The sequence below is a fragment of the Asterias rubens genome, chromosome 11, assembly GCF_902459465.1.
Source record: "Asterias rubens chromosome 11, eAstRub1.3, whole genome shotgun sequence".
Taxonomy (NCBI): domain Eukaryota; kingdom Metazoa; phylum Echinodermata; class Asteroidea; order Forcipulatida; family Asteriidae; genus Asterias; species Asterias rubens.
This window is the reverse complement of record NC_047072.1, coordinates 12,818,432-12,843,696: the sequence shown is the minus strand read 5'-3', so window position 1 is coordinate 12,843,696 and position 25,265 is coordinate 12,818,432. Positions and strand designations below refer to the sequence as shown.

General features: G+C 37.5%; 1 protein-coding gene across 1 annotated transcript in view; it reads left to right on the top strand.

Moving 5' to 3' along the window:
- The window catches only part of LOC117296416, an 83,444-nt gene extending 64,867 nt beyond the window's left edge, over positions 1-18,577 (top strand). Inside the window, exons 46-64 of the mRNA XM_033779323.1 lie at positions 211-364; positions 740-922; positions 2,508-2,710; positions 3,126-3,300; positions 3,935-4,209; positions 5,779-5,895; positions 7,231-7,431; positions 8,411-8,576; positions 8,923-9,131; positions 9,566-9,676; positions 10,230-10,391; positions 10,770-10,932; positions 12,408-12,596; positions 13,328-13,424; positions 13,852-13,966; positions 14,688-14,862; positions 16,033-16,523; positions 17,330-17,461; positions 18,524-18,577. Coding sequence (XP_033635214.1) covers positions 211-364; positions 740-922; positions 2,508-2,710; positions 3,126-3,300; positions 3,935-4,209; positions 5,779-5,895; positions 7,231-7,431; positions 8,411-8,576; positions 8,923-9,131; positions 9,566-9,676; positions 10,230-10,391; positions 10,770-10,932; positions 12,408-12,596; positions 13,328-13,424; positions 13,852-13,966; positions 14,688-14,862; positions 16,033-16,523; positions 17,330-17,458 — 3,315 coding nt within the window. The 3' untranslated portion in view covers positions 17,459-17,461; positions 18,524-18,577. The remainder of the gene's footprint in view (positions 1-210; positions 365-739; positions 923-2,507; positions 2,711-3,125; positions 3,301-3,934; positions 4,210-5,778; positions 5,896-7,230; positions 7,432-8,410; positions 8,577-8,922; positions 9,132-9,565; positions 9,677-10,229; positions 10,392-10,769; positions 10,933-12,407; positions 12,597-13,327; positions 13,425-13,851; positions 13,967-14,687; positions 14,863-16,032; positions 16,524-17,329; positions 17,462-18,523) is intronic.
- The last annotated feature ends 6,688 nt before the right edge of the window (positions 18,578-25,265 follow it).

Sequence of the window (25,265 nt, the reverse complement as noted above, 5' to 3'; positions counted from 1 at the left end):
AACCATCTCTGCCCTCACAGGTACCCATTTACCCCTGGTGGAGAGAAGCAATTATAGTGTCTTGCTCAGGGACACAAGTGTCACGACCGGGATTCGAACCCACACTCTGCTGAACAGAAACACCAGAGCTTGAGTTTGGTGTTCTTATCCGCTCGGCCACGAGTCAATGTCTTTTTTGAATTTTGTATATGTTTTAACATTTTATTATAGGACCCTATGACCGAAGCACAGTTTGGAGAATCCTTTTCTACAAATGCTGCGTGTGGAGAATGCGCGGAATGCATATTGCCCAAACCGTGTCAACAATACCCTGATAAGCTCACCAAGGCCAGGGCATTGTGCAAACCTATTCTTGACACTGCTGGTAAGAAAGAGGTTCTGTTTTTATTTATAATTTTTTTCCTTTAAGGCATCGGACATGTTTGGTAATTCTCAAAGACCAGTATTCTCACTTGGTGTGTCCCAACATGTGCATAAAAATAACAAACCTGTGAGAATTTGGGCTCAGCTGGTCATCAAAGTTGCGTGAAAGGAGAGCCTTCTGGACAGGAACTGTGTTTCGTTCCGGCAATCCTTCGGGCTCCAGCTGTTTTGTTTTCTCCCTTTATTTAAATTGCTCATTGCTGTATTTTTAAATGTTTTTTCCTTATCAATGTGCGTTATTGTACTTTGTATCTACCCCAGAAAATGAAATATATTTAACTACATATTTTGTTAAACAATTTATTGCATCTTCTAGGTCCTTTTGCAGACTGCCATCATGTTCTGAAACCGACGTTCATTTACGGCGACTGTCTTGAAGACATTTGCGGCTCTGACTTGATCAGCATAGTACCCGTTTGCACCCAGCTGGCTGAGTATGCTGATTTGTGCGCCATGCATGGAGTAGTTATCAAGTCATGGAGAAAGACGGAACTGTGCAGTGAGTAGAAATGGGATTATAACAGGAATGGGGTTTTCTGTTTTTAAACTTAAATCTGGGGTTGTTTGGTCAGAAGAAAAAAAATGTAAAAAAATATTTGTTTAAGTCTTTTTTTTCTTCTCATACTAAAATTCATAAGAACATGAAGATAAAACATTTTTTAAGAAGAAAAAAAAACGAAAAAAAAGACTAAACCCAGCAATTTTGTTAAGTTTTCTTTTATAACAAAGTTCAAATTCATAAGAGCATGAAGATAAAACGGTATGGAACACCCAAGGTTACAGAGCAAAACCAAAGATGTATGTATCAGGCTTCATGCTCGCAAGCTTTTTCTTTCTTTCTTTTTAGAGAAGAGCTGCTTATTTGTAATCTGCTATTTGTAGTTCTTCATGTATATTTTATGTTTCTCTTGATGCAAATAAGACTGTTTTGTAGTAGGCCCTCTACATATATGTCTATTATTTAATAGATGGAAATTGGAATCAGCGCCTTTGAATGGTACCTTCCAGATACTGTACGCCTTATAAATTTTATTATATTATTATTATTATAAAGTATAATGAATAGGGTAGATGGCCTTAGCTTTCGATCCAATCCGGACCTTCTTCAGAGGCATAAAACAAGTACAAACAAATACATATCCATTTATAGAAAAAGAGAGGGGGAAAGGGATTAAGGAAAGGATCCAGAAAGAAGCGGGAAAATAACAGAGACAATATTGGTGGCTATGAACCAATAGGAGTGAAGTGGCGAGGACAAAGGATGTTTAGAATGAAAGGATGGGTTACTGGACAATAAAAGTGGTCTTTATTATTATAAAGAATATATTTTTTTTGCTGGTTTTTATCCATATACACCGATGTGTGTTAGCACTTTATACTTGGCACTTTCCCGAGCTCTATGAAAAAAAAGACTTTATTCCTGATGCAACATTCCATCTATTGAATCGTTGTGTACCCGCTGCTAACATACAGTATTCGAACTGCCTCTAGCTACCAGGCAATCTCGTTAGTCTAGTTGGTAAGACGCTGCTCTAGAATTGCAAATGTTATGGGTTCCAATTCCACCAGAGTAACATGCCTGTGATTTTTTTTCCGCATACATGTAGCTTGGGCAAATACTGAGTATACAGTGCTAACATACAACGATGGGTAAAACCAAATTGAATATTCTTTATCCCCGATTGCAACTTTAACATCTATTATTTTTATTATTAATTTTGGTTTTTACCCATACACCGATGTGTGTTAGCACTGTAAACTCAGTACTTTCGCTAGCCCCGAGTCCCGTAAAAAAAAAACACAGGCAAATTACTCGGGTGGGATTCGAACCAACGACCCTTGCAATTGTACAGCAACTAGACTACCGAGATTGCCTGGTAGCTAGAGGCAGTTCGAATGTTTTGGCAGCGGGCACCGCAACGATATAATGCATCGGGGATAAAGAATATTAATTTTGGTTTTTACCCATACACCGATGTGTGTTAGCACTGTATACTCAGTACTTATTTTTATTATTTTTATTGTTATTATTTTTTTTTGTATTATTATTATTATTATTATTTGTGTTATTTAACAATCCTCAGGTATTACCTGTCCGGTGGGCATGATGTACAATCCTTGTGGCAGTGCTTGTCCAGCCACCTGCGGAGATCCTCATGCTCCTAATACTTGCACCAAACCATGTGAAGAGACCTGTGAATGCCCAGATGGACTCCTGAAGGAAGGTAACAAGATGTGCGTGGAACCCTCCCAGTGTGGATGCACCGACAACGGCTGTTATTTTGAGGTAATAATAATATATAAATAATGAATGTTTATGAGTGCAATGGTGCAAATATTTTCATGAGTTGAAAGAGGGAATGTTCTTTTCAACGAGGTGGAGCATTTCCTTCTTGTAATAATTGTTGTAGGCGCCCTGGGCACTCTATCGGTGGATATGTGCACGCTATAAGTTTTGCTATTGTTATAACAAGCCGCTATTAATTATTTTGCCCGGTAGGGTAGCAACCTCGGTAGTCTAGTTGGTAAGACACTGCTCTAGAATTGCAAGGGTCGTGGGTTCAGATCCCACCCGAGTAACTTGCCTGTGATATTTTTTCACAGGACTTTGGGAAAGTACTGAGTATACAGTGCTAACACACATCGGTGTATGGGTAAAAACCAAAATTAATATTTATTTTTATTGTTATTTTGCAATGCAGAGTGGCTCTACTTTCTACCGTTTTGGTTGTACTGAGAGGGGTCTGTGCGGCTTAGATGGAGAGGTGGTATACATACCTTCACAGTGTGGAGAGAATGCTGTCTGCGGATCTAGAAATGGAGTGTATGGTTGCTACTGCGATAGCGGATTCTCTGGAGATGGCCAACAGTGTCAAAGTAAGGGATTTGGGTTTTTTCTCACTCGGAACTCTTTGTAAATTGTATATTTGTTATCTCTTTGTAGCTTGACTGCAATTCAACCGTTGGCTGCGGTGGTCTTTGTTTTTAATAAACCATTTCAAATCAAATCGAAGAATCCTCATCATTCAATATCAATTGCTGTGGTTTTGAATAAGGGAATAAAAGAGTGACAAGGTCTTAATGCCACTCGACAATATACATTGGTAATTACTCAAAATAGTTGTTAGCATAAAACCTTACTTGGTAACGAGCAATGAAGAGCTGTTGATAGTATAAAACATTGTGAGAAACGGCTCCCTCTGAATTAACGTCGTTTTTGAGAAAGAAGTCATTTCTAAGTAAAATATTTGAATTGAGGTCTTGAAATCAAGCATGAAACCACACAATCGTGTGACAAGGGCGTTTTTTATTCCATTATTATCTTGCATCTTCAACGACCAATTGAGTTCAAATTTTCACAGGTTTGTTATTTTGTGCATGTGTTGAGATACACTAAGTGTGAAGACTGGTCTATGACAATTACCAGTAGTGTCTAGTGTCGTTAATATTATTTCTTTAAAAAAATTTCTACATCTTTTTAATGAAGAGTTACATTTTGTTCATATTCAAGGTGTTGAAGACGACGCCTCTCTGCTCGTCTGTGAAGGTGAGGAGTTAAGCATCTTCTGCGCTCCTGGTGAGACTATCGTCATCATTGAAGCCGTATACGGAAGGAGCGAAGATTTCCAGAAGTGTCCGAGCGCGACACAACCACGCGGAGTTTGCGATGACGGGTCCGCACTATCCGTTACGAGAACCAAGTGTCAAAGGAAGGAATCATGTATATTGCCGGTGTCTTCTGAGGTTTTTGGAGATCCTTGTTTTGGTGTCAAGAAGTACCTTGAGGTATGTCCTAAATTACTGTCAAACGGTAGGGTCCAGTCCTTGCTCTTAATAGGCTTTATGTTAAAGACAGTGCACGCTATTGGCAATTGTCAAAGACCAGTCTTCTCACATAATGTATCTCAACATATGCATAAAATAATAAAAAAATTTGAGCTCGATTGGTCGTCGGAGATGCGAGATAACTATGGAAGAAAAAAACACCTTTGTCACACCAAGTTGTGTGCTTTCAGATGCTTGATTTTGAGACCTCAAATTCTAAACTTGAGGTCTCGAAATCAAAATTGTTGAAAATCACTTCTCTGTGTTTAACTTGCCCCCAGGAAGTTTTAGTTGCCCTGATTTTAAGTGCATCTTTCTGGTGCATTAATGGTAGCAATCACAACCTGGGCCCAATTTCATATAGCTGCTAATAAGCACAAACATTTGCTAAGCATGAAATTTTTCCCGATAAAAACAGGATTACCAGCCAAATTTCCATTTGTTGCATAGTGCTTGTTACTGGTATTCAGCTTTTGTTTGCTTATCCTGAAAATCACATGGAAAATTTAGTTGGTGAACCTGTTTTTATCAAGGAAGAAATTTCATGCTAAGCAAATTTTTTGAGCTGAGCAGCTCTATGAAATTGGGCCCAGTATAATAGGCAAATAAAGTTAAATTCCGACACTCAAAAATACAATAAAACATTATAAAAAAATGTATTAGTCATATTGGAATACATAAGCGTTGTAACCAAGTAAGTTGCATAGTTTTTAAAAGCCCACCGGGCAAGTTGGGAGGTGGTGTTTGCTAGCCCGCAGCAGTTTTTACTAGACAATGTTCACCAGGCTAGTGTTAAGGGCGAGCTAGGGGTCGTAGATTGTTTTTTTATTAATAGTTATACACAGTTCTTATAAAGCCCTTTATGTGCTCCTGATGTGCTTTTTAAAGCGCTCTGTATTTTTCCTACAAGGTATGTGGAGATGAGATAAGGTATGTGACTTATTCCTTTACATAGCACCATGTTATGGATTACAAGGTGCTATGGCACAATAGGCAGCCAGCAGGGTTGTGGCTAGACCAGTTTTAGTGGTGGGTTTTATGTCCAATTTTGTTGGAAGTCTACCAAGGGCAAGGGGATCAACAACATTTTTCATATTTAATTATGGGGCCAATACTGCTGAAGTGGGGCCATGTTCCCAAACTGTTCGTGTTATGGGGCCATGCAATAAGTTGAATGGCCTTTTGATTGTGCTCTTTCTCTGTGACATTTGATTCTCCTCATCATTAGCTGTATCTCAGATCAATGCAAAGTGGACAATATTTGAAATCTGTGCTGGACAGCATAATGTATTTTTCTCAGAGTGCCGGGCAAAAATTGTGAGTCCTGGGCAGGCACCGCCCAGCACCGCGGCCCCCCGCGGCTACAACACTGGCAGCCAAACATTTCTAGTTATACACATTGTTTATACAGTATTCTCTACTCAATAAGTCAAAATTTAAGAATAGAGTTTCCTTCAGATTTGTCTCATCAAATGAAGGATTCGATTGTTGAATACTAAACGGAGCGTGTTTTGATTGTTTTTTTCTAAGGTTGATTACCAATGCAGTGCCTTGGCTGCCGTACCTTCTGAATCCAGCCAAGAGATTATGAAGAGAGTATGCCAAGGAGATGATATGGAGATAGATTGTGGAGATCTCTTTATTGAGGTAAGATGTCTTAATGTTGTATCTTTAGCACTTTTTACCATGGTCTTGTTTTAAATGTACTGTTCGCACTGTTGGAATAGATTGGTCGGGGCAGCGTTAGCTAGTCACGGGTGGTACAAGGGGGTAGGAAGACTGTTTTTTTCCCCCAGCCTGTTGTTGTCTTCATGTCCTTATGTGACCGGTTGGCGCTGTTTTGGCTGGTGCATTTTTTTAGTGAGTTGGTCTTTTGTTGCTTTGTATTTCTAACTTAACTTATTTTGTAATTTATATAATTTTGAAATTGATTGTGTATACTTGTATTTGTCCAATGGACGTCAAACTTCTACATGTATCATTTAACGTGGACAAATAAATAAATCTAATCTAATCTAATCTTTTTTTTATTGCCTTTTTCTTATTGTACGATGTAATCTTGCTGTATTTTGCTTATCTCTTTTGGCTTAATGTTAATAATATGTGAAAATTACTGTACAGCGTTTTGAGATTTTTTTATGTAAGACGCTATATCAAAAATAAATTATTATTATTAGTATTATTATTATTATTATTTTGTTATATCTCAGCATAAGTAAGATCCTATTTTCCTTTTTGTTGCAACTCTTGTAACCTTAGATCTAGGGTTCAACAGTAGAGCTGCTACTATTGGTAATCGTGGTAATTGTCAAAGACTAGTCTTCTCACTTGGGCCCAATTTCATAGATCTGGGCCCAATTTCATAGAGCTGCTTAAGAACAAAATTTTGCTTAAGCAAAAAATTCATTGCTAAGTAAAATCAGGTTACCGGCCAAGACTCCACTCAATTGTTATGCTAAGTAAACAACAGCTAAATACTAGTCATAAGCAGAGTATATGGCATGAAATTTTGGCCAGTAACATGTGTAAAATAAGCGATCTATTTTCGTGCTTAAGCAATTTTTGTGCTTAAGCAGCTCTATGAAATTGGCCCCAGGTGTTTCTCAACATATGCATAAAAATATAAAAAAACTATGAAATTTTTAGCTCAATTGGTTGTCGAAACTGTGAGATAATACTGAAAGAAAAAACACCCTTGTCACACGAAGTTGTGTGCTTTCAGATGCTTGATTTTGAGACCTCATAATCTAATTCTAAGGTCTCAAAATCAAATTCTTTGACAATTACTTCTTTCTCGAAAACTACGTTACTTCAGAGGGAGCCGTTTCTCACAATGTTTTGTACTATCAACCTCTCCCCTTTACTCGTTACCAAGTAAGGTTTTATGCTCATAATTACTTTGAGTAATTACCAATAGTGTCCACTGCCTTTAATAAGCGCTATATAAATTCATGCTGTTATTATTATGATTGTTTTGATCAGGTTGTGAGTGCTGTCTACGGACGGTTGACCGATGGTCAAGTTTGTCCAGGAGGTAACATTCAGAGCACGGACTGTGTAGCGGCATCGTCCCTATTGGTCGTTCAAGAGATGTGTCAGGGAGAACACAAGTGTACTGGTCTTCAAGCGGCCAGTCATGTGTTTGGTGCCAATCCATGTGAAGGAACATTCAAATACTTGGAGGTAATACATTGTTTAAATTAACTTTTAAAAATAAAGTTATAAACCCTGAGGGTAGCTGCCAGAGTGTCAACCAATCGGTCAATAAAAAAAACACCATTTATTTAGCGCCAAAATCAACAAAAGTTGTTCAAAGACGCTCTTGAAATTAAAAAAACACTTGTGAAAAGGATAACATTTGAGCAGTTTTTTTATGAATAGTCTGAGCATCCTTGATATGATTTTTAGAGTCAGAAGCCATATAACTAACTTCCTTTTTCATTATTTATATCATAATCCCTTGCCAATTTTGTTATTTACAAATAGATGTGCTCAAATTAAGTTCAACGGTTGTGTAATGCAAGGAAAAGAAGCCAGTGCACTTATCGAAAAGAGAAGGGGTCCGCCCCCGGTGTTCTTGGTTTGATTGGCAGAATATTGCGCCACAGCACCTTGTAAACCATTACATGGTGCTATGTAAAAAAAATAGGTCTCATAATTAAAATCTATAGTCCCACATATGCCTTGGAGGAAATACTGTATGTTACAGTGCCAGGAGATATGTGCGCCTTATAAGATTGGTATTTAAAAGCGTTTGAAACCGTTTGTTATGAAATGCATATGGTTGGATAGATAATTTTAAAAGTAGAATATAATACATGTAGTCCACACAAACATGCCTCGAAATTGCATGGTTTTCATGTTAAGTCGCGAACAAACACGGTCGGCCATTTTTGTGGAGTCAAATTTTTTATCATTGTGTGGATTATTATATACTACTTTTAAATTATCTATCCAACCATATGCATTTCATAACAAACGGTTTCAAACGTTTTTCAAAAGACCAACTCGACCGATCCAAGGCATCGTGTGCCTATAATACTGATAGTTAATTATTATTAACAACGGATGATCAGTGTTAAACCATTCTTGTAATTGTCTACTCTCTTCTTCTCACAACTCCTTCTAAAACACATACAATTTTCTTTCATTTATACCGCAGGTCCGGTACATGTGTAACGCAGAGGTGTTGCCGAAAGAGAGCATTATCATCAACCCTTGCGCCCTTGAACCGTGTCAGAATGGTGGTCAGTGTGTTACTGTTCATACTGTGGAAGGGTTCATGTGCAAATGCCCTCATGATTGGACTGGACCAACCTGTGAGAATGGTAAGGCTATCAGCGATTTTTAAAGGCTATCTTAAATCCGAACTTTGACCTCACCCTTACTGTGGCCTAGGCCAAATGACATTTGACATTGCCTCTACAATGGGTCCGTTGGGCATACTAAGGTTACTGAGCTTAAAGACACTGGGGTGGATTTCACAAAGGTAGTCCTAACTTAGGACTAGTCCTAGGCAATGCTAAAAGAGATAGGACCAGTCCTAAGTTAGGATGAGTTACTGGTCCTAACTTAGGACCAGTCCTATCTCTAAAAAACATCTTTTGATTTTTGTTTTTAAATTTTAAATCTGACCAATACTGACAAAATTAAACTCGTTGGTTTCATTTACAGAGGAAGTCAGTTGTCGCATATCGGGACTATCTCATTTTATCGACTTCAACCAGCAGAGTTTCACATTCTTGGGCGATTCTAAGTACATTTTAGCGGAAGGATGCCTGGGCAGCGAGCACACATTCAAAGTGATGGTCGAGATGAGCAGGTCACCCATCAATAATGAAGTGACCTCAGTTAAAGATGTCCATGTGCATTATGATGACAGGGTAGGTTTAGCTTTAGTTATTTGTCTGTTTGTTTCTTTGTTTGTTTGTTTGTTTGTTTCTTTATTTATTTGTTTGTTTGTTTGTTTGTTTGTTTGTTTGTTTGTTTGTTTGTTTGTTTGTTTGTTTGTTTGTTTGTTTGTTTGTTTGTTTGTTTGTTTGTTTGTTTGTTTGTTTGTTTGTTTGTTTGTTTGTTTGTTTGTTTGTGTGTTTGTTTGTTTGTTTGTTTGTTTGTTTGTTTGTTTGTTTGTTTCTTTGTTTGTTTCTTTGTTTGTTTCTTTGTTTCTTTGAACAAAAGAAAACAACAGCGGTTTTTTTTAATAAGGGAACAGATATAGCTTATCTCACTTATACTTTTTGTGTCTTTCTAATAGATTGTTCAGCTCAAACATTAGGGGACAGATGTCTCACTTATACGTTTTGTGTCTTTCTTATAGATTGTTCAGCTCAAACATGAGCACAGGGTTCTAGTTGATGGAGAGAAGGCATCTAGCTCAGTCAACCTCAACTTTGGTAAAATAAAGCTCTGTCGAGTCGGTAACTACTTGGTAAGTGACTTCAAAATTTTTGATATTTTCAGTTTAAATCTGGGGCTCCACAGTCAAGTTCAGTTTTATAATGCAATGGATTGAGTCCTTAATAAAAGGGAAAAATAATTTACAAGTCTCAAATCTTATTTAGTTAGCTTTAAATAGGCCCCCTATTGACCTGTTATTCACAACAACCAAAGACCGGTGTGTTTTTACAAACACTCTGTTTGTAGTTATTATTGTATCAGTGTCTTCGGAAACTTGTGAATTGATAAATAAATGTAATAAAAAAATGTTTTCTAAATGAGACATCTAAATGGTGGATATCAGCTGTTTGAAAAGAAATTACCAAATTATGAATAAAACAAATAAAACAATTTAAACAAATAAGATGAGTAAAATATATTCAATGAACATGAATTAAAATGAGTAAGATTAATCAAATGAATACAAATATATCAAATATATAAAATAAATCAAATAAATAACTAAATAAAAATAAATAAAGGATGAAATATAAAATAAGACAAATCATATTTTTGTATTTTCATATCTGTTATCTAAATTATAGTTGCTGAGAACCGATTTTGGAATGATAGTTGCATGGGATGCTCTTAATCGTGTTCAAGTAAGAATACCTGACATCGTAGCCAGGAAATCTTGCGGTCTGTGCGGCACATATCAAGGAGTCTCAGATGAACCCGTTGGGTTTGTCAATAGCGATGGGAACAAGGTAAGTTTTTTTTTTAATTCAAAATATACTTAATATCAAAGTCTTATCGAGCTCGACCTTCCTTAGGCTCCCAGGGCCCAATTGCATAGAGCTGCTTAAGCAAAATATTTGCTTAAGCACGAAAATAGCTTGCTTATTTTACACATGTTACTGGCAAAAATCTCATGCCATGTACATTGCTTGTGACTAATATTTAGCTGTTGTTTACTTAGCACAACAATTGAGTGGAGTCTTAGCCGGTCATGTGATTTTACAAAGCAAAGATTTTGTTGCTTAAGCAAAAAAATTTGCTTAAGCAGCTCTATGAAATTGGGCCCAGAGGATAAGCTTATATCTTCTCATGATTTAAACTTTGATTGTCTTTTTTGCCTCTTGAAGGTTGATGACTTGCACGCATTTGGATCGAGCTGGCGTGTTGCAGCTGACCCTCCAGCCTTTGTTCACACCAATCTCATAGACACACCTGCCTGTATTAAGTGGCCAGAGAATCTGCAGTACGCAAAATACGCTTGCTCCTCTCTGGACAATGATGACCAAAGCAGTAAGACTTTTATTATTATTCATAAATACCTCAGTTAGTTCCGCTATTCCTATTGGTGGAGAGCGCGTCACAAGGGGTGTTTAAACAGTTGATAATGACCAGCTGGAGCTGTTTACAACTGGTTGTTTTCGGCTATGGTTAGATGCATACTACGCGCACGAATGCATATCCGAAAGTTGTCTCTGTCAAAAAAATGCAACACTCTTACAGAGCTCAAGGACTTCAGAAAAAGTATTAGTTTTACAGAGTTTCTTTTAACCAAAAAGGCATTTATGAATGGGAATGAAAGAGTAGTGACTCATTCTTATCCTGCCGTTAAAAACCTTGCAGGGTCGTGGCTGTGTGATAAAGGCAGCGCACTGCCACGATTCTGTCGGTTTCAACGGCAGTTTAAGAACTCTTCGCTACCCTTTTATTCCCTTATAAATATTAAAAGATACATGTAGAGTAAGATATTTGGCTGTAGCTTTGGCCTTTGAAAAAAAAAACTTGTAGAATAACAAGAAATTTTTGAAATGGTAGCCATTGCTTGTTATACTGTCTGTATTATAAAAGCAAAACATCCTTCTTATGACATACTCAGACTGTGTACCATGTTCCTTGCTTTTATCATTAAAAACACATCTCCATCACCTACCTGCCACATTACATTGGCAAAACATTAGTTTACAACATAAGTTTAAAGGATGTGGTACATGTCTGTTTTCCATATGCCATGTTAAAGTATTTATAAAGAAGGGTTTGAACATATTATACCTGTTTGATAGAGTTTACCTAGGAGGGGAAGCTTCTGGGAGATATGGTCACATTTGAAAGAATGCATCAAAAACACTCACAGACCGCTGAGATCTTATCTGCTCTTCTATGGCATACAGCCCCCATTACTTTTTCAAATTATTATAAGTAGTACATGTACGTGTATAGTGCTTGGCTATGGGTTGGGTCCTGAGTCTCGGCTGAATAAAGGTGTGAAGGACGAACGTCTTACTCGGTTAACAGCTGACTCAAGACGGCCTCGTGGCTGGCCCGCTCGCACAGTCCAGCCACTGACACGCTTGGGTGACTTTATTATTTGTCAACACGTAATGTTTACAACATAATACTGTACATCACTACATATCGTTTCTCATTCTTTTCACATTCATACTAGGGCTTCGCTCAGCATCAGACAAAAACCTGCCTTGCTGAAAATAAACCAAGTAGCAAATCTCTTCAATCCGCTGCATCTAAATTATTTATCTTAGCAGCTCCAGGACTGTGGAACCATCTTCCCATCACCATACGCACCTCCAATTCACTGCCTATTTTCAAGAAAGCACTTAAAAACATCATTTTCCTTAGTTTATGTTTATTGCTTTATTGCTCATTTGTTGTATTATTTGCATTGCTATTGTTTGTCTAAAGCCCTGTGGTCTAACTGATATAAAAACCCATTGTCTTGTATTGTATTGTATATCTTTGATACTTTCTCACAGGTCCGTTCAAGAGCTGTTTTGGTAAGGTCAATCCATCAAGGTACTATGAGAACTGCTTGTATGACCTCTGTTCCTCGCTGCCTAGTCGGGAGTTATTCTGCCAGGCTTTGGCTGAGTATGCTGATGCTTGTCTGGACGATGGTATTATTATTGAAAACTGGAGGAGCACCGTCTTAGGAGGACAGTGTGGTAAGTTTGTTTGTTTTCTTCTTAATTAAAAAAATCAAACAATTAACCACGAGGGAAACTGACTGGGTTTGACAACTCATCTTAAAGGAACATTACAGAATTGGTTTTTATTAACAAAACAGTTGCTGGCAGTGTAAGAACTTTATGTAATCCACCATATAAACATAAACTGACAAACCTGTAGAAGTTTGAGATCGACCGGCCATCTGGGTCACAAGAAAAATAGTGAAGAACTGATTACACATTTTGCATGACATCGATTAAAAAAAATGAATGAAACACTCACTCAGCGTTAAATTAAAACGAGAATTAGTTTTATTTATTTGTCATCAAATGTGACATAAATATTTTAAGGGATGATTTCTACTATCATCATCATTAGACCGTGGAAGTTTTATGTAAATCTGTGATCTTAGACAAGTTTTTTTCTTACCAATTTTGTAACTTCCTTTAAGATGAATCTTGGTGTTTTATAAAATCGGCCCTGGATCCTTTACAGGAGTGCACGGTTTGGTTTGGGTATCTACAGACAAATGAACCTAAACCCAAATATGTTGTATGAATGTGTTCACCATATCGCAAAATGGCGTATGGCCCTCACTTCTTTTAAAAAAAGTTTTCTACCTCATGGTCGACACCCTGAACAAGTTTATACGTTATATTTACTTTCAACAACACACCAAACTTCAAATCTTTTTCAAATGTTTCCATTTTTTTTGTTTGATTGACAGCAATGACATGTCCTAAAGGTCAAGAGTACAGCGCTTGCATCCAATCCTGTCCCAAATCATGCGGTGAGCCTCATGCTGGCAAAGAACCAGTAGATAGGTACGGTTGTCTTTAAATGGGATATTATTAATTTTATGTGGTTGTCTGCTTGTTTTGTGGGTGTTTTTTTTTTGGGGGGGGATAATTTTTATCTACATTTTGTAATCAAGTTTTTAGTATTTCATACATTCAGTTTTTGTATGACTTCGGGCTTGTGGAAGACACATCTTTTAATGCATTTTTTTTTGTTTTTTGTACTTCCTTGGACTACTCTTGGTCAAGATGTTTCATTGTACGAAGATTTCAGATATATTATTAGTCCATTTATTTGCTTTTCCAAATGTTTTTTTTATTGCAATGTTTTAAACGATCATAAGAAATGTCACAGCTCTGCTGTATGCTGCTATGACACTTTAAAACAAATAGACTACAAATCATCAATATAATTATCTGGTTAACGAAGAAGCGATCTCTGTTTTTTCTTCAGGTGTTATGAGGGATGTACTTGCAAAGCAGGAGAAGATCTTAAAAACTTCCAAGATGGAGATCAATGTTTGCCAGAGTCAAAGTGTGGCTGCGCCCGTCGGGGTATCTACTACCCAGTAAGAAAAAGATTCCTCTTTTGAAGTGAAACATGTCAAACAATAAAGAAATAAATAAATAAATAAGTAATGTGGTTCTGTAAAAGGATGACAGTTTTTTATTCCCCAAAATCTTAATTTGAAACCCTGTAACGCATGTGTATTCTTTTAGGATTTTCGGTAATATCTGAAGAAAAAAAACAGGAATTTTCAGCTGTTAGTTTTATTATGTACATCTTCATTTATATAAGATTAAAACAATCGAACAGTTATTATTATTATTTATTCGGCATAAAAACACAAATAAAATACAAACATAAACAAAATAAAACCCAGGGACACATGCCTGGAACTGAAAAAGTTTACTACAAAACTGTAGTCTGGAGGCCTTCAATTTTAATATCCCTGGCCAAAGAACCAAAGTTACAAAAAACCAAGTTCACATGTTTGTTATTTCATGTATGGACGATGTGACCTATGTTTACATTCAAACCACCCTCTGTTGACATAACACTGTATATGTCATGTTTCGCTGGGCAAAAAGAGGCATAGTCAAGGTAAGATTGCTTACACTTTATATCTGGCTGCCACAACATATGATTTTGCCCGGCGGTATACGCACGTATTCATGTTATGGTTTTCGAGTCACGTCACAGGTCACACCATCTATAATTTGGGTCTCATAAAGTACGGAAACTGGTCTTTGACAATTATATTTCTATCCATTCTTGCATTTTTGTAGCCCGGACAGCGAGCTGTGAATGAGGTCTGCACAGAACAGTTTGTGTGTCTACCCGGGGGTGACTGGATCTCCAACCCGTTGACATGTGATGTCAACGCTCACTGTGGATTGGTAGATTACAAGCACGGCTGCGTATGCAATGCTCAACACGTTGGAAACGGCAAGAGATGCTACCGTAAGTTTATTTCATCCCCCAATCGTTGACTCTGTTGACACTGTTTCTCTTATCCCTGTGGAAAACAGCCCCCCGGGGATAACATTTATCTTCAGCGAACTCCACTGGCTCCAGATTAAAACATATAGAACCAACTAAAAAAAAACATGTTACTCGTCCAGACTTTGTTATTTATTATTTTCCATTTTTTTTTTTTTTCCAAGACGGATGCCATGTCTAAGATGGCGCCATAACATGCGGACCTTTCTATTTACAACGTAACAGCCGAGTTTTTGACAACTGAGCTTGAAAAGCTATGGAAAGCCATAAATGCAAATAAAGAACAGATAGTTTACGGCAACATTTGATACACATTTATTTAATAAAAAAAAAAAATAAAAAAAAAAATCATCATAAGAGATATTTCAGCTAATAAATCTTCAAAGAAAAAGGATTTTTATTTTTTAATTATTGTTTTTAATCATGAACTACAAAAAACATTGATGCGGCGTCCAAAGTTGGAGCGGGCAGGGACAAGCAACATGTTATTTATTTTACTTGGCCCAAAGGGTATAAGTTTTATCCTCACTGACTTCATGGACTATCTCAAGACTACACTTCTGATCTTCTTCATAATTGTTTGCCATCTTCAATCTTTTGGCCAATCCTTTCTGATGCAAACTACTGTTTCTATAAACTTCTATGCTCAAAGAGCCTTTAACTTCGTTGCACCTTCATTCTGGAACGGCTTTACCCGTTTATAATCGCCCAGCTGACCTTGGTTCTGATTTCAAAGGCTTTTTAAGACTCACTCATTTGAACAAATTTAACAAATTGCTTCATATTTTATTTAGTGTTTGGGGCAAGGATAAGGATCATTTTATCAGCGACCATAATCGGGTTGGATTCGTTTTAAGCTACATCACAAATTACAAAATACATCACACTATGAACATCTCAGTTGGTAGAGCACCGTTTCCAGCTCCAGTAAATTTTATCTTTATTCAAATCCCAAATTATATCAAATCCAATCTGACCTATTTGAGGAGTACTCAATGCCAAGAAAATATATCTTCACGTTGTCCAGCTGAATCATTTATGTATTTAGAAAGAGAACAAAAAGGGAAGAAAACTACAACATTTAATGAATTTAACACCCTATATCTGTGAACACTGTTAAACCCTCTCCAGACCATGGAGACATCAAACACGAAGAAGCGTCTCAAGGAGGAAAGCTTAGCATCAACTGCGGATCAGAGTATGTAGACATCATCTCCGGCACCTACAGTGTCTTCGATAGAAGCAGTGCAGGGTCACCCACCGACCGAGACTGCCCTACCGACAACACCCTGGACGTACTCGCCAATCACATCATTGGTGGTAGTAAACTCAAGGTCATCTCCTCAGCCATGCAGTTCGGCGACAGCTGCCAGCCGGAGAACAACCTCTTGAACGTCACTTATTTATGCTCGGAGGAGCTTCCAGTGCACGAGGTGGAACGCGGTAGGGTGGTTCACATGAGAGCTTGTGAGAATAGGATGGTTCAGCTGAAGTGCAAGAAGGGACAGAAGATGGAGATTCTGAGCGCCAAGTACGGGAGGAACGCCGGGAGTGAGGTATGCCCGAGCAAACAGATTCGTACGACAAGTTGCTTAGCACCACAGGACAGGACCCTTAAAAAGGTAGCTTTTTAATAAGGGAATAAAAGAGTAGGCGACAAGTTATTAAACGTGCTTATTTGATATAAAGATGGTCAAACTTTTCTTTCAACATTTTTGCCAGAAGTGCTAAAGCTTTTGAGAAATTAGTAACACCTGTTTCATATAGGCGCGCTAGAGTCGCACTCAACCAAATTAATCAGACGGACAAACTTATTATAACATTCATATTGGCTCGGCTCATAAAAAGATCGACGACTCAAACCATGGCGCTCCAAAGTTATTCCAAACAACTGCAACAGTCAATCTTTCGACTTCTAGCTTGTCCAGTCCCTGGGGTGTCATGGCCGAGCGGTTAAGAGCTCTGATTTCAAGCTCTGCTGATCCTGTTCAGCAGAGTGTGAGTTCGAATCCCGGTCGTGACACTTGTGTCCCTGAGCAAGACACTTAACTATTATTGCTTCTCTTCACCCAGGGGTAAATGGGTACCTGTGAGGGCAGAGATGGTTCTTGTGATTGATTTAGCCGAGTAGCGCATTTGTTGCACGAGGCTGTATACTCCCCAGGGAGCTGAGATGGTTTAAGGAGTGAATTAAGGCCCAGTGACCAGGGGTAATATCTTGAAGCGCTTTGAGACACCTGTAGGGAGTGAAAAAGCGCTATATAAAAACTCAATATTATTATTATTATTATTATTATTATTATTAACTGTTTCAGACGTTAATCTGTCCATGAATTTCAAAGAATTTAGTTCGGCACAACTCTGTGCTTGTCTGAAGTGGGTGTGAAACGCTTTTTATGATAATGTATTGTGCCTGTTTTTCCCGCAGCTTGAGAAGCATTGCCGTGGACGTGACAAGTGTATAATTCACGTGAATGGACGACGTTTCTTCAGAAATGATCCATGCAGCGGAACTCACAAGTACCTTGATGTAACCTTCAAGTGCAACGACTATTAGAAAGTATGCAAACTTTAATTTTATCAATTAAAGGGAGGGTAATTACTCCAAAAATTAATGATCATAACACCTTTGACATTTTCAGAAACAATTCCTTTGAAAGGAAAGTGGTTTAAGAGAAAGATATTTAAAGAAATTCAACCTGAGAAAACTTGTTTGCATAAATTTCATGAAATCACACATTTCATCATTCAAAAGCTTTTCTTATGACAAAAACTTGTGAGCAGTCTTTAGTCTTTGAACAAGGTTAAAGAACAGGTGTAAAAGAATTTTTTTTTAAATCATTATAAGTGATGTTTGAAGCTTTGCACAGTGCAGTGTAAGGGATAAGGGCCATGTCAAACGAGGCAATTCACAGGCAACCAGTTCCAGGCAATCTCCATGAAGAAAAGGCATTCACATTTGAATGTTCACCTATTTCTCTTGTGGATCGAAATACAATGTTTGAAACATGGCCCGTTTGCTACTAAAGTGGTTCTGCAGCATGCACTGCAGTTGGTTGCCTCCAAGTTGCCGGCAAAAGTTGCCTCGTATGACAAGGCCCTAAGAATATATATAAATAATAGTAAACTTGCTGCTACAACCATGTAATAAATCTCTTCTTAGGGAGTGTATACTCTGCAAAGAGTTGGTTTGGTCTTGACGTTTTAAACAGTATACTCTGCTCGTCTTCACGAGAAAAAGAAAAATAAAGACGAGTGGAGTATACTGTTTGAAATTGTCGAGCCCAACCGCCCTTTTCAGAGCCAACATTCCCCCAAAGGAGAATTGACCAAGTTCATACAGCCTGTAAGCATGAAAACCTGCTAAGCACATACAAATCTTGCTATAGCAGAAATTGTTTACCAGCCAAAATTCCATAAAATGTACATTGTCGCAACTGGTGCCCCTCCCATTTTTTACTTAGCAAAAGAAATTTGCTTTAATAGCAGTCTTTTCTGCTTCACAGCTTTATAAAATTGGGCCAGGTCTTTGACACTTGTTATGTTGGACTCTAGATTTGAAATTATTGTTTCTTTATTGCTAACTTATTTTATATTTTTCCCCCTTTTTAAAAATCTACAGGAAAGCTCAACATCTGGAATATCAAAACCAACTAGTCTGCAGGCAAAAAAAAAACTAAACTCATTGGGATTGATTACTTTAGCTCGTAAGCTTAGTGTTTAATGGGTATTTTTTGTAGGACACAAAGCACAATGTCCTCAGATCTATTTTAAACCTACACGGTTTAAAGAGAATGACAGTTGAAACCTTACTTTAAAATATTTCTGAGATGCTGTAGTTTATGAGAAATGTGTAAAACAATGCCACAAAAAAATAAGTTTCATCTCAGGAGAGTAATATTTTAAGGGAAGCTTTCTGCCATCATTATCTTCATTTCAATTCAATTCAATCCAATTCAATTCACATTTATTTCCACAAAATCATTTCCACAAATAATACAGACTACATTGTAATGCATACATGTATACATAAAATACAACAAAATAATACAATTAGAGGAAAGCGTGTGGAGGCAAGGCTCAAAGTAAGCCAGGTAGCTTGTAGCAGTTTGCCTACATAACAATGTTAATATGTGGAACTTGTGTTTTGTGTCCTAAAAAAAGTACCCCGACCCTTTAAATAGATCTTGTGCATTGACTTCATCAAGTCACCATCTTAGAGGTAAACCGTTGATGAAACGATGGAACCTCACAGATCATTACGCATGACGCACAAGATTGACAAATAAACAACCTCTATAGGAGACTTGCTGGGATGATAGGTGGCAGCAGACTTTCTAGGTAAATCCAGGATCGGAGTGCGTTTTGGCGACCCCAACCAAAAACTGTTTCTGACGTCATAACCAAAAACGGTAACCGAGCTCACAACTCGGTTATCGTTCAGTCTGAACAGCAGAACCAACGACCAACAACCGAAACAGTTTTTGGTTGGGGTCGCCAAAACACACTCCTTGACTGACCGCTGAGTTCACAATGACTAGAATAAATTGTTGTCTAGTTACTGAATCACAATTTCTTGATTTGTGTAATTCATACTCATAGACGTTAAACCAATGTTTGTGAGAGAGATCGGCTGTTGGCAGCTTGGCGTTTATATCCCTTGTGGTCTGCTGCCACCTAGCGTTGGAAAGTCTCCCATTGCACCTCTAGGCGATTGTGCCCTACGCAAATGATGTCATGCGCATAAGGTCTATTATGTAACAGTTGCTTTTAGTTTTTACCGATATTTCTAGAAAATAAAGTAGAGCAGGTATAATATTGTAGAATATGGTTAAATAAACTATCATAACGAAAATAAATATTTATTTTAAAATCTAAAAGTTGAAGGGGTGTTAAATAAACATGTATCTATCAGATTAAAAAAAGGAATGATTATTTTAAATATTTAAGGTGATTAAGATGTGCTCTATTTAAGTGCAATACAATATGGAATTTAATCAGCAGTTTATTGGAAGTTTTTTTCAAGCAACTTTTGTCTTGGGTTTCTGGTATCGTAAGATTGCCCCCTTTAGAAACAGAAGACAAAAATATGATAACATATGCCTCAAGTTGTTTTGGGTGTAATGTTTAATTTTATATAGATTGGAGGAAGAGCTATATTTACGTTGAAACTGGTGGTGATATTATTTTAAAGTTATTTCTCAGTAATATTTGAAATTGCTTTGTGGAAACACGATTGTGAGGTTTGTGAAGGCATCATGCACAATTTGGATTAAAAACAGGATTACCAACCAAACTTCCATCATGTGGTTTTCGGGATTTAAGCAAACAACAGCTGAATACCAGTAAGCAAGCAACTTGCAACAAATGGAAATTTGGTTGGTAATCCTGTTTTTATCAACGAAGAAATTTCATGCTGAGCAAAATTTGTGTGCTTAGCAGCTCTAATAAATTGGGCCCTGGTAGTTGACAACTCAACGTTTCGATCAGTTTGCTCTGGTCGTCTTCAGGAGAATGGTAAAGTCTGTTGCTGTTTGCTGCTTAAGTTCTGCCGATGAGATTTAGTGAACAGGGAAGCCTTGTTTAAATTGCTCCATGGTTTCAAGGAACACTTGGATCGGTCGAGTTGGTCTTTGAAAAGCGTTTGTAACCGTTTGTTATAAAATGTATATGGGTAGAAAGATGGTGTAAAAGTAGAATACAATGATCTACACATACATGCCATGAAATTGTCTGTTTTTCCTTTACCTCGTCGACAAACCCGGTCGGCCATTTACAATGATCCACACAAACACGCCTGAAAATTGCACGGGTTTCCTTTTACCCCGTCGACTGACACGGTCGATCGGCCATTCATAAATGGCCGACCGTGTTAGTTCGCGACGTAAAAGGAAAACCTTGCAATTTTGAGTGATACTTGTGTGGATCATTATATTCTACTTTTAAAACATCTATCCAACCATATGCATTTCATAACAAACGGTTTCAAACGCTTTTTATAGACCGACTCGTCCGATCCAAGGCAACGTGTTCCTTTAAAACCACTGGTTCTTTTCAGAAGCATCTTAGCTCACCGAGAGAAAGAGAGATGGGGAGAGAAGCCAACGGTTCTTTTCAGAACCACCCCAACTCATTAGAGATAGTCATTACATTGTGTTATCGCAAACCTTTATGGTGGCTCCACAAAGACCACTTGACAACGGGGCTCGAATTTGGGGGTAAAATACACAAAACAGCAGGTCTAGTTGCTCAAAATGTTGACTGGACCAAAAATTATTTTACATGACCAGAATCAAAATAAGAAAATTTAGAGACACAGTTTCACATGTATCTAATTAGCACCAAGACCCACTGTGTTATTAAGAGATGGGTGTGGTTATGCATACTTAAAAAAAAGGGGGGAAAAAAAGAGGGATACCACCAACATAGAGCTTTAGACAGCTCAGTTGGTAGAGCGTCGGCACGTTAATTATGAGGCCGTTGGTTCGCAGCCCACTCTACTCAATTTGTCTTTGTTCAACCCAAAATCATACTTCATTTTCAATAGAATTGAAAGGTGTCATTCATCATTTGAACATATTTCTGTTGAATGTTTTACACCGTGAGTTATTTGAGTGCTATTCAATTAGAGAAAAAAAAGCAAACAAAACAAACAAAAAACACTTAAGGCAGCTGGACTTTTCCAGTCATGGATTTACTGGCCCAGTACTAAAGCTACTGGCCTCTGGCCTGTGTTTCTGGTTTAAATTCGAGCCCTGTTAGTTTTCAGAGGTCATACTTTCATTATTAATACCGTATTTATTTACACTCAATAATGTGATAATGCTTTTAGGGGTGATTGGGTTATTAATAGACAATGACATCATTATTTAAGTACAGACTAAGACATATTTTCTATAGATAAGTTGTAAGGAAATATTACAAACAAAAGTAAGTATTGTGTTTTTTAGAGCAGACTCTCTTTAAAATCCGAGACAACAGACTTTTTGAGATATGATGGCTACTATAGGAATAAACAGCTTGCTTTGGATGTATAAAGACAACTTACCCAAACTTAATGTTATTTATTGTGTCCACCAAATTTCAAAGTGGCTTGTTAACATGGTATAATGCCTGTATTATGGTGTCAAGGTACAAAATAAAAAAAAACTTTCTCTTGGTGTAGTTTCTAAATGAAGTTTCAGTTATAATTATTGCTTCTGTCTAGCCCATCTTGTTGAGCTGTAAATGACTCTCTTTTAACATCGGTCTCATCACAGTCACATAATGGCGGCTGTGAGACCGGTTTTAAAAGAGAGTCATTTACAGCCCAACAAGGTGGGCTAGCTTCTGTCTTGACATAATGATTCTGTCTTAGATATTATGTCGTCCCTTTCTGAACAAGAAAGGGACAACCTTGGACCAGCATGACAGGCCCCAACTCATAAAAGGCAGTGAGTTGCGTCTCTACAGCAACCAAGATCTAATTTAAACTTTCATGAAATCTAGTTAAAGACCTGGACACTATTTGCAATTACTCAAAGCATAACACCTCACTTGGTAACGAGCAATGTAGAGCTGTTGATGGTATAAATAATTGTGAGAAACGAATCCCTCTGAACTAACGTGGCTTTTTTTTTTGGCAAGAGATAATTTCTCACTCAAATATAAAAGACTTTTTATCATGCATCTGAAAGAACACAAATTAATGCAACAAAGGTGTTTTTCTTTCATTATTCTCTTGCAACTTCGACGACCAATTGAGTCAAAATTTGCGCAGATTGTTATTGTATGGATATGTTGGGATACACCAGGGCCCAATTTCATAGAGCTGCTAAGCACAACAATTTGCTTAGCATGAAATTTCTTCCTTGATAAAAACAGGATTACCAACCAAATTTCCACATGATTTTAAGGCTAAGCAAACAGCTGATGAATACAAGTAACAAGCAATTTTTGTTATGCAACAAATGGAAATTCGGTTGGTAAATCCTTTTTTTGGCAGGGAAGAAATTTCATGCTAAGCAAATTGTTGTGCTTAGCAGCTCTATGAAATTGGGCCCAGGTGAGAATACTGGTCTTTGACGTACCAAAGGTGTACAGCCATGCCTTAATTTGTATTCAGCGCGTCTCTGAAGCAAGGGAATGTGGCATTGTTACGTATGCAGATTTTGCCTCGTTATGTATGCAAACGAGGTATTTATGGTACACTAGCGAAATGCTGCATGGCAGCGGAGAATAGAGCAATGCCACGTTTGTTATGTAGTTTTGTACGGGGCGGCGGGCAAGATGGACGACGGGCTGACTGGACTATTGACCACTCACTTTATAACTTCTGAGGAAGGATTCAGCAAAGACAATTCATTCACAGAACTTGTCTCTGTAGTTTGCTTACTATCTTGACATATTTTAGGCGAACTACGACAACCTGTCTTGACATCCAGAACTGAGAGAAACAAACAGACAAAAAAAATGAGTTTCAGAACATCTTTTTCGACCGTGCAGGAGAAATGAACAATCGGCACTGACCACGCTGGACTATTTTGACCTCGCAGTTGAACCACGGTCTTGTTGTTGAGCTTGCACGTAGACTAAACACTCCATAGAACACATTCTCTGCTACAACTGACGGGAACTGGAGATTTCGGTTTGCGAGATCAACTTGGTTGGTTGAAGTTTCAACTTTGCCCCAGGTACAGCTGGAAAATGATAAGTGGAATCATGGTCTTTACGATGTCGTGGACACAGCCTAGTCCAGAGGATGGTGAAAGAGAGGAAGGAAAAAACATGGTGAGTGAGATGATAATGACAAAGATTTCACAAAACGCTAGAATTAAAGGCAGTGGAAACTATTGGTAATTACTCAAAATAATTATTCGCATAAAACCTTTCTTGGTGACAAGCCATGGGGAGAGGTAGATGGTATAAAACATTGTGAGAAACCGCTCCCTCTGAAGTGCCATAGTTTTGGAGAAAGGAGTAATTTTCCACGAGTTTGATTTCGCGACCTCAAGTTTAGAACTTGAGGTCTCGAAATCAACCATCATTTCATGACATTTCTCTTGTTGTTTCTTGTGTACAGACTAAAAAATAAGTTGAACAACAACTGTTACTCAAAACCCCGGTGATGCACATAATAAATAAGCAAGCATTCTTTCCTACTTATCTGACAAAATAATGAAACAAATTGATTTTTTTTAAAGTGAAGGTACACGTTTGGTATTTAGTCAAAACAAATATTAACTTTAAAACTGACTTGGCAATGAGCATTGGATATCTGTTGATAGTATAAAACATTGTGAGAAACGGCTCCCTCTGAAGAAGAATAGATTTTGAAATGGAGGTAATTTCTCACGAAAATAACAAAAGACTTCCAGCTAGAAGTCGTTTATTCCTATCTGAAAGCACACAAATTCGTCGAACAAGGATGTTTTTTCTTTCATCATTTTCTCTCAACTCCGATGACCAATTGACCTCAAATTTTCACAGGTTTGTTATTTTATACATAATATGTTGAGATACACCAAGTGAGAACACTGGTCTGTGACAATTACCAATAGTGTCCCTTCCCTTTAAGAGAAGTTTAGCTTGTTTTACCATGGAGTGGTTTTACTGAAAGTACTCGTGGTTGTGGCTGCCCATGGAATGATAATGCTTGACTCAATACAATCATCGGAGTAAGTAGCAATTAAAAGTTGTTCTTTTGTTTCCGTGGAAAGCTTGCAAAATGAGTACCTTGAGTAAAATACATGTAGACATTAACTCCTCTTAGGGATGATCAATTATTTCATTCCTTGTTTTCTAATAAGCAGGACAGAGTGCTTGTTGAATAATATGCTTCGCTTAGCTTTCGAGTGTCATTTGTTTGTTTGTTTTTAAAAACACCACCAACCACCAATCCCGGTCAACTTCTTCTTGACTCACCCTGTACTTGGATCGGCGTACCATATAATAATAATAATAATATCGAAGTCTTATAAAGCGCACGTATCTACCAAACAAGGTATTCAAGGCGCTGAGTATATACAAATTTTCAGAAAGATAGGTAATTGCAGTGATTAATTTTGAGAACCAATTATTTAGCACCTTATAATTTACAAGGTGCTACGGCGCATACAGCAGTCACAGCCAGCAACACCTCTTATAGTGCAGTTGTGTAACTTATTTTAATTTCTCATTTATTTGAAAGTTTCAATGTAAAAATGAAAGTGTGTTTCTGTGTTTGTAATAAATGTGTGTTTTAATCGTAATAAATATACAAGCACAGTTAGATGAAAGCATGATTAAAAAGAAAAGTCTCAAATGTTCGCTTAAAAATATCAATGGATTGAGATTGTTAAAAAAGGGAATCAATGTGTGGTGAAGAGGTTTTCAACTAGTGGTTT